Source organism: Agrilus planipennis, unplaced genomic scaffold, assembly GCF_000699045.2.
Source record: "Agrilus planipennis isolate EAB-ADULT unplaced genomic scaffold, Apla_2.0 scaffold51, whole genome shotgun sequence".
NCBI classification, from domain to species: domain Eukaryota; kingdom Metazoa; phylum Arthropoda; class Insecta; order Coleoptera; family Buprestidae; genus Agrilus; species Agrilus planipennis.
The window spans coordinates 1,026,207-1,036,732 of NW_020438915.1; the positions used below are offsets into that span (position 1 = coordinate 1,026,207).

Below are 10,526 nucleotides of genomic sequence, written 5' to 3' on the forward strand. Positions count from 1 at the left end.
TCTCAACAGAAAAATAAAATTTTAATGCCTTAATATTGGAATTTTGTAAAACTTTCATTAATCTAATCTGTGTACACCTCTGACAATTATCATATTTATTGTTAATATAAGGAACTCAAATATATGAATCCGTTTTACCAAAAACCACGCAGTTATCCTTATTAATTTGGTATCATTATATTGATATTTTATTTATTTAGTTAGAAATCGTACATTTTATTGAATTTCTTTATTATTAAACTGCTAATAGCAATGAATATAGACTATAATATCTGTGTTCGCTGATAATACAATTGTAGTACATAATTAATGCAACTAGATGACAAGACAAATAACAGTATTGCCCAGCAGCTGTAATTTTCGAATTGTGTTGACCCGTCAACGAAAACCTTTGAACCTAATTGATTTTAATTCTAAACAATTAAAAATTCAAGGGAAGAAATGAAGAATATCATCATCATTATAAGGTCGTCAGTCTGAAGACTGGTTGGACATGCACTTCCACTCTTTCCTTCACATTTCCCTAAAACTAGAAAATTCCACATCCTTAACTATCTCTGAACAGTAATCTAATCTAGGTCTATCTCTGCTCCTCCTAACTCCTGTTTCTGCTTCTAATATATCTCTGGCTAGATCTTCATGCCTGAGAAGGTGTCCTACCAACCTATCTCGCCTATTTCTTACTGACTTCCATAGAGTCTTCTGTTCTCCTATTCTTTCTAATACCTATTCATTTCTAACCTTATCTATCCACAATATCCTCATTATTTTCGCACCCGTACAGCGCCACGCTCCAAACATACACCTTTAACAATCTTTTTCGAATTTCTAAATTAACCTTTCGCGAGCATAGAAGTGACTTTTTTTTATTGAAGGCGACTCTACCTTGCGCTATTTTCTGCTTTATATCCCTACTACTCCTTCCATCCTGACTTATCTGACTTCCTAGATACCTAAAATCAGTCATACCTTCTAATTTTTCGTCTCCTATCTTTATATTCGCTCTTTCCGTACTTTTTCCTTCCTTGCAAACCAGTACTTTTGTTTTACTTCTATTTATTTTCATACAATAGTGTTTTGACAACAACTCTTCCATTTCTTTTGAACAATAATTTACAGATAATTAAATATTTTAGTTTAGAATCAGTACATTTTTGGTGCGATTACAATTTTTAATCCCCATGTATTAAAATAGTAGTAGCTGGCTTGTCACAAAGTGCAACTGTTCTTAGTGTAGTGCAGCTTGTTCCTCTGTTCGTCGGGATTCCACGGATATCAAGAAAAACATTGTAACAATAATAAAGAAGGGCAATTTGTAATGAAAATTAATCTCGGTGCAAGCGACATAAATTACAAAATAGGGGTGATCCGGCGGCGTTAATTGAGGGGGTCGGACGAAAAGTTCTGAGTCAGTTTATGCTCTGCGCTATGTTATACGCCTCATTTACCACTTGGTTAAGCTTTAGTAGCTCTGCACATTTATATCGTGAGCATGTGTGCTTTGTGTAAGTGGATGGCTGTATTTTATTTTCACTCGTGGAGACCAAATTCCGTACAGGGGGCTGGTTTTGATGGAATTATAAATAAATAATTTATTTAGACATTGAAACTCTATATTGCCTTGCACCAATTATCAAATAATGCAAAATTGGTTGATAAAAATTTAGCCCATTTAAATGTATCAACACTGATGGTTATTGATAAAGTGACTGGAGCTATTAAGAATCAAATTCAGAATTATGGATAAAGATATATTTAGGGAATGGGGTTGATAAACAATTATTATTATATCATCATCATAATCATCTTTCCTATCCTCAACTAGAACATTCCGCATCCTTAACTATTTGCGAACAGTAGGTAATCTAATCTAGAATTACCTCTATTTCTCTTAACTCCTGTTTCTGCTTCTAATATGTCTCTAATTAGCCCTTCATACCTGAGAAGGCGTCCTATCAACCTATTTCGTCTATTTCTTGTTGACTTCCATAGAGTCCTCTGTTCTATTCTTTTTAATACCTCTTCAATTCTAACCTTTTCTATCCACGCTATCCTCATCATTCTCTCATCATCATCATCATCATCATCATAAGGTCATCAGTCGTAAGCCTGGTTGGACACGTACCTCCACTTTTTCCTATCCTGAGCTAAACTTCGCATTTCCCTAAAACTAGAACAGCCCACATCCTTAACTATTTGCGAACAGTAATCTAATCTAGGTCTACCTCTACCCCTCCTAACTCCTGTTTCTGCCTCTAATATGTCTCTGACTAGACCTTCATGCCTGAGAAGGTGTCCTACCAACCTATCTCGCCTATTTTTTATTGACTTCCATAGAGTCCTCTGTTCTCCTATTCTTTCCAATACCTCTTCATTTCTAACCTTTTCTACCCACGATATCCTCATCATCCGCCTATAACACCACATTTCGAACGCTTCTAACCTTTTCTTTTCCGCCGCTCCCACTGTCCATGTTTCGCACCCGTACAACGCCGTGCTCCAAACATACACCTTTAACAACCTTTTTCGAATTTCTAAATTAACCGTTCGCGAGCATAGAAGTGACTTCTTTTTATTAAAGGCGACACGACCCTGCGCTATCCTCTGCTTTATATCCCTACTACTCCTTCCATCCTCACTTATCTGACTTCCTAGGTATCTAAAATCAGCCACTTCTTCTAATTTTTCGTCTCCTATCTTTATATTCGCTCTTTCCCTACTTTTTCTTCCCTTGCATACCAGTATTTTAGTTTTACTTTTATTTATTTTCATACAGTACTGATCTGTCAGTACCGCTTCCATTTTATTTATAGCTATCTCTAGGCTATCCTCATCATTCTCTCACAAAAAATTTAAACCTAAGGCTGGTTTCGACATCCAAGGTGCGATCCAAAAACCAACAAAGTCAAATTTATTAAAGAGGGATACATAGTAAGGATGGGGGTTGTGAAATAGTACACTAGTGAAAATAATTGTAGGTTATGACAGCAAGGAGTAAACGTTTAATATACTTACCGCTCATCAACAATCACAAATCCTACCCTTAATATGCACCCGTCCCTAACAATCAATAGGCTTTAGATTTAAGAAGAGTAGGTAACTAAATTTCGAGTATTTTACTGTTTATTTAGTTAAGTTCCATAGAACTCCAATTGATTTCTTGTATTATTTTTGTGTAAATATTATTTAATTTATCCGAAACATTTGTTCAACATCCTGGACTGATTGTTGCGTCAAACGTATCGATAACACAAAAATTAGTTACTATTAAAAGATATAAAGTGCATTTTATCACTCTTATACATATATATTTATATTTTGTGATATAAAATACGTTTGCATAGATAGTTTTTAGAGTAGAGTGCTGTTAGAGGAATCGACCGAGTCGTGTAGGATTAATGTGATTTACAATCTTTGGAGCAATTCATCATCGTGACATCGATATCTGAAATCCCTGCTTTATACACGCTTTTAACCGACCGCTATCTTGAACAATTCTCCGACATAAATCCACAAACTCACAAACATCTAATCTTATTGACTCTTCGCAGCTGATACTACTCCTGATTTCTTCCCGATTGGAATACTTTTGAAAAACTAATTTTTCAATATAATACTCGTCTATGCGATAACATTCGCCTTTTGTTTTAAAACAAAAACAACGTAATTAAAAAAAACAGAGAAAACTAAGTGCAAGATAGCAGAAAGGACATGCAAATTTCTATTATATTGACCGAAACACAGAGCTTTTCAGTGACTTTAGAATATGTCACATTGCTACTGTTGTCTAAAACTTTTTCTGAAATGATAAGATTCATTCTAGATATTAAGGCAATTAGTTCTTGTTAATTAATCATAAATACAAAATTTAATTTCTTCAATTCGTATGGATCTTGATCAATGGCAACTGGACATCCCAATTTCATTTAAACCAATAAAGGCACAATATTATGGCGTGTGCCTTTGAACGATTCGCAGTTCCTCAACAATGAATATCTAAATATTTAACATAATTAATTCGTAAAGGGTCACAGAAACAAGTAATATGTATTGTAAGTTACACGATTCATTTTCCTATTTCACCCTGTCATTTTTCTTAGTGTTTACATGTAAACAGAAATTTCACCATTGATCACAATCTCTCTGTATGAACAGAGTGGCTCACGGAAGTAAAGTAAACAATGTTTCCGGTCTGGTGTTCTTTATACATGTCATATAACGTAATAAATGCGACATGTGAACGTATAATCCGATAGTGTCGTGACTAGACTCGGGCTTATTTACCTCAACAATACAATTGCGTTAATTAACCATAAATACCAACAATAATTCAAACATTGCAAATACGCCCCCACCAACCCTTATTGGCCACTTTGTCAAACACTGGGATATAAAACGTCTTTATATTGCTAATCTCAACACTGCAACAAATTGAAAAAGTTTTAACTCAATCGACGAGTGTTAGTATTGTATTTGTTTCTATAAAATAGGGTTATTTTAATCCTGAATCTTTAAATATCTTTTTTACCTCATTCCTGACGAATCTCAAAAAATCCATAGTTCCTTCGTGATCCCGAAAACGTGTTTTAAATGTGAACAATTGTAAGTACTTAACGTTTTTATTAAAACAACTTGCAGCGCGTATGGAATTAACTTAAAAATCAATGTTAAAGTTCATCTACAATCATCGGCCGTCACAGATCCACTAATAATCAAAAAAGTTTCGTTTATAATGGACAAAAACAAATGCAAACGCAGCTTTCTGCTGATATAGTGGAAGCACGGTTACCAAGGAAATTATGTGTATTGTTCTTCTTTGACCATTTGGTTATAGAGAACGTTTTTTTTTACTTGTAGTCAGTGTACTCTCTTATATCGATCAATCAATAATAACTAATTATTTTCGCTTAAAATAAATCGACTTTATAGTGGAAGAAAAGAAGCAGTGATTTTCTACAAACCCAATTTTTCACTGATGTAGTGGAATGACGCTTCTTATTAAAATAACGTTTGCAATTCCTCTTTGAGCATCCGGTTATAGTGAATTATTTTTTTCAGTCGATTTGATTTGTTATTTATTTTGGTTCTCCCGATACATATTTTTTTTTTTTTGATATCGATTGAATAGAACAAAAATCAATGATAACTAATTCCGAAATGATTTTATTGCAGTGATTAACGATAAACAATAATAAACGGTGAAATAGCGTATATTAAGGAAAACTTAATCAGATCTACATTGAATGATATGGCGACCATAATAAATACTTCAACCTTTTTTCGAAACAAATAACGATAACGTTGATTTATTGTAGTATTGGATTAAATGGATTTATTTCGTTATTGGGCCCAGATACATATCTGCGTACGTGAACGCCAATTCGAAATAGAAAGTGATAATGATGTGGGAAGTAACAGATTATGGGCAGGTATCGTCTACTGGGTACCCTGTTCCAACCAAGAGCAAAGGACAACTCACATATATTTTCTATACCATTGCAAGTTGCCATTTGAATTTTCTGGAAAGTTTTTAGAAACGAACAACAAATTTTGAGTCTAAGAACAAAAAGTCTTGAAACAATTATCAGCACTGTACGGGTGCGAAACACGAACGGTGGACGCGGCCAAAAAGAAATGTGGTGTTACAGGCAAATAATGAGGATTCCCCAGTGATACAGAAGGGGTCACTATGGAAATAAACAAGAAATAGGTTGGTAGGACATCTTCTCAGGCATGAAGGGCTAGTTAAAGACATTAGAAGTAGCAACAGGAATTAAAAGGAGTAGAGGTAGACCTAGATTTAGATTACTGTTCAGATGTATTTAAGGAAGATTAGGTCAGGATAGGAAAAAGTGGAGGTGCGTGTCCAACCAGTCTTAGGACTGACGACCTTATGATGATGACCGTGATACGACACTAAGAATGATTTTATTGTACAAATTAGAATTGCAATAGCTAAGATAATTGTACACTTAATTTTTTAATACATAATTAATATAATGTATAAACGTAGGTATTGGTTAACTTTAATTTTAAGGAGAAGGAGAAGACTTCTGTCAGGCTTATATGAGTAATTCAGAAATATTTCTTGAGTCGCTTGAAAAAGAAACAGTAGTCGGGTTTATACGAAACGAGAGTGATCTTTCCATGACCGAGCTCCCGACAATAAATTTCTCAACTAAATTGATGCTGTAACTTATTAATGGAAATCAAAACGCAGCGGCGTAGGAAGCGAAGAAAGAGTAAAGTAAAATCGGAAATAACAAATTAATGTGTAATTGACTTCAGTTCCATTTGTCCATTTAGCTGGTCCTATTAGCTCGAGTTGACGTCATTCTAGGCGCCAATGATCTGAAGTAAAGTCCGTTTTGTTGTAGACACGCGTACTTCTTCAGTGCATACACGTATGCATGTCTATGTTTGTGTATAACGTTTACCAAAGTAATTGACCATTTAGCATCATTTCATTTTTATTTGTTAACCTTCCCTCAAATTGAATAACTGGATCCTGATAGCCAGCTATGAATCTGACCGAACAGACTGATGAGCACTGACTTCCAACTTACGTGCTAGATCGTTCCTTATTGTAGCTATTTACTGATAAAACCATCGTTAATGTAGAATTAAATGAAAGATGTTGAAAAATATGGTTCAGGACACGTGTCATAATCAGTTTTTTATATTGAAGTTTTGTTTTGATTAAAAAAGATGGCAGGTTTGCTTAGGTCACCTGCAGAACTAAAAATCAGCAATTTTTCCTAAATATTTCTATCCGGGTGTATAGCTGGTTACATATACATATTAATGATTATATCAGTAGTTACCATTGATACTGATACAAATTCAGGGAGACTTCGAGGTGTACCTATCGTACCTTCATCGTTGATCTTAAAAAAATGTGCATTCGTCTTGTAGCGAAGATGCTAAATTTGTTAATGTTTTGTTCGTATAACACACCCACGAGTCGACTCTGTATTATATCTAATCGTAAGTATTATGGCAAGATACCTGCTGGTTGCGATTTGGAGAACACGAAATAAAGCAAACTTTGACCGATTGTCTGAACGGAAAATAAATTTTTAAACTTAAGTACTTACCGGAGTTATAGCGTGCAGTAGTTCGTTTCCCGGAAAGATAAAAGTTTCATTATATGAGTCTCTCAAATCTTTCGATAATAGGTAAATCCAATACCTTTCTCATTGCTTGAAAAGCTCTTCTACTCCCACGGGATAATGTCAATCATGACGTTCGAGATGTAATACGGGATTTTTCTTATGATTTCGTAACAAGTTAACGCTACTTACGTGTCATAAAATATGCACGATCTTTTTCCGATAATGTCAATTTTCTAACGCCGGAAAATCCATTTTCAACGAATGTATTTTTATGTAATACGGCATATATATGCATATGTTTGTATGTTCATGCGTACATTAGATAATACTACGCCTTCGCAAAGCTTTCTCGAAATCTTAAGAAAAGCTCATAAAAAATGTTCATGTCCCGAAGAATTCCCTAAATCAACGTAAAAATGTCACAGTAGCAATAAATATCATAGAAATTCAGTGTTTTAGAGGAACATTGTTTTAATACAGCAAGGTGTGTGGTATCGTGGGACTTCCGGTAGGAAGGAATTTTTCGAAATGGGAATTTTAACAGGTTAGCTTCCAAAGCTTTTTAAAGTCACTTTTATTAGATATATTTACAAGAAAGCAGACTAATCGAATCTAATACTTTGTTTGCTCTTTCTCTCCATCTCTGCAAGCAGTAAGTAAGAGGGAGAGAGATGTCCACTAACACATTCGATTCTTGGCCAGCCAGACCAGCAAAAGGGAGTCTTTAACTCCCTGTCGCCGTAACATGCGATAAAAAATTCGTTCCAATAAATCTCATATAGTACAATTAAAAGTTGATTGCAAAAATTAATAGCAACGATATCATTTTGTCCTTGTTGTTATCATGATAATCAATTTCGATTTTAACAGAATGTTAACCGCTTATTTCTTATAAAAAAAGGAACTGTAATATGCACGGAATCAAAATTAAGAACCGTTTTAAATACTCATAAAGCATGCTCAAAATTCAATTCCCGAGTGTGATGGTTGAAACTGTCGATTTTGATTGTAGAATTGGGATTCGGGGATAGTTGTTTGTGATTGAAGGATTATGCATAATTATCAGTAAGGACGGTGTACTATGTGTTTTTGTAGTCATTACACCAGTATAATATCCATGATTGACATTATATATCAATTAATGTTGTATTCCATAAGACAGATACAAGTTTCATCCACATCATGCAGCATCCTAGCAACATGTGTTAGCTTTAATAAAACACAAAAAAAAACAGTGCAAAACACTCTACGTACGCTGTGATACATCATATGGCGAGAGTAATCAAATCCCAATGCTTTTTCGTAATTCAGTTCATACAAGTACACGGCTTTTTTTGTCTTTTTAGACGTCTGTAATATTCTCATTTCATTTCCTGTGCTACAATAATGAGCATTAACGCAATATAGTAATGATTATAATTAGTATGTGGTTACAACAAACAAAACCGTTGATAACTCATTTTTAAAGCAGTACCTACCTACCGTACTTTTTAATCAGCGATGACATAAAATAAAATATAACAAATACAGCGATTATGTATACATGTAGATAAAACTTTGGAAATTGTGACTGACGACTTATTTGAAAGATAACAGGATAAAATTCAGTCAGGTATAACAACAATACTGTTGGTAGAAAAGGTTAGTAATCGGGAGTGTGAGAAGTTATTAAAGTATATAAGAAAAAAGGGAGGACCGACTTTTGACTCATAAAGGGATATTTAAAAACATATTAGAATCAGAAAAACAAGAGTAAAGATAAGGGATAGCGAAAGACTTAGTATATATTATTGTAGACAGACAGCCAGAGAGATCTTTGAAGGACTGGTTTAAGGGGGAGGGATGTTCTAAATTGAAGGAAATATGAACACTGAAGGAGTGACTGATGGTGAACCGAAAAGTGATATTCTTTATTATTAATTATGCCCACGTCGTAGTACGCATTTTTGAAACAGAAATCAGAAAATTGTAAATTAACTGCTTTTAATGTTAAATGTTAATTTTCCATTAACTTAAAATAACGAAATGTACAGTGGAATTCGTTTATGATGACTCCGCCTATATTAACCAACCGGTTAATATGAAGTAATTGCAGTGTTAAGTTTGGTTTTCATATTAAATTCTCTATTAGATATAATGACACCATTTAAAATGACATATCGTTTATTGTAACTGATACTCAAGAAGTCATATCCGGCTATAGTGACCCAAAAGATTAATAATAATATTTTCGCTCATTTTTCTGACCCTTCTTATGTATATTGATATTACAATTCATCGGTCTTTTTCTTTTTCTGTTAATAAATACATATACAATTTGTAGGTTTTCTCTCTATTAAACTAAATAACTAACCAAAATAGAAAGTTGTTTATTTTCTAAGACTATACTTTGTATGATGCCCGCTTAGTTTTTTTCTAATTACTTCTAGCAAAATTAATTTACAAGATTAAGGATTTTAACGTTAAATTTCTTAAGCGCATTCTAAAATTTCTTATTTGATTGATGACATATATTAATAATGCTTGAGAACAGTCGTAAAATGTAAAATCTCGGGGTAGTTTAAACGAAATTGGGATAATAAAACAGCTATTGTGGTTTGGTTTGTTACAAGCTAAAATTATCAGTTCTTTCCTTTGATAAATCGCTTCCTTTAGGTAGAATTCGGGTCCTTTTGTCAACCGCCTACGGTATAAGTTACGCCAAACTTTTGCCTAACTATTGGACAATTACGGAACAGCGAAAGCAAATGAGAATTAATATAGGAGAACAAAACCTGGTGAGCTTGAAATTGCTCACGCTCCAGAAACAGAAAACCCGGAATATGTAATAAAATATTCCCCGTTGTCGGTGAGTGCCGTTTTGTGCTAACGCCTGGGACGCGACCTGATTGGAGCCCTTCATTTGCTTTCATTTTTCCCTGACAATAGTTCAATTATTCCAGCTATAGCTCGGAAAATATGTATTTCCTTTAAGGAAAATTTAGACAAGATGGAAGTTGACGACATAAGTTTAAAATCAGGATTGAAACTTTATTAACTACAGCTATCAGCAAAATATTACATCGAAAATGTTTTTCTTTTTTCACTCATTTACAAATGTAGATAAAACGAAATATTGTTGTTAAAGTCTACTTATGAACGATGTAGTTGCGATAATACTTTTATCGAGCGTTAGTATCATCATGACGTCACTTATTCCTACTGCCGACTGTCACACACGTTGAGGTAGTTTAAAATGTCCTGTGTCTGTACAAAGATTGGGCCTTATTATTACATTCATTCTGTAAGTGACTGTACTGAATCATATGAACAGTGACGGCCAGATGACCAATACTTTTAGTGAGAAGTAAAAAAAATCAATGAAAAGGAGGAGTTTTGTCACTACTCAACCCAAGGTCATGGCCCACGATA

General features: G+C 34.0%; 1 protein-coding gene across 2 annotated transcripts in view; it reads right to left on the reverse strand.

The window, feature by feature from the left end:
- The window catches only part of LOC108733079 (zinc finger protein Gfi-1b), a 47,919-nt gene that overhangs the window by 35,350 nt on the left and 2,043 nt on the right, over window positions 1-10,526 (reverse strand). Inside the window, exon 1 of one of the 2 annotated variants that reach the window (XM_018464128.1) lies at window positions 3,016-3,183. The exons of the other annotated variant lie outside the window; for it this stretch is intronic. Coding sequence (XP_018319630.1) covers window positions 3,016-3,022 — 7 coding nt within the window. The 5' untranslated portion in view covers window positions 3,023-3,183. Of the gene's footprint in view, window positions 1-3,015; window positions 3,184-10,526 lie in introns of those variants that run through there. 2 annotated transcript variants of the gene reach the window in all.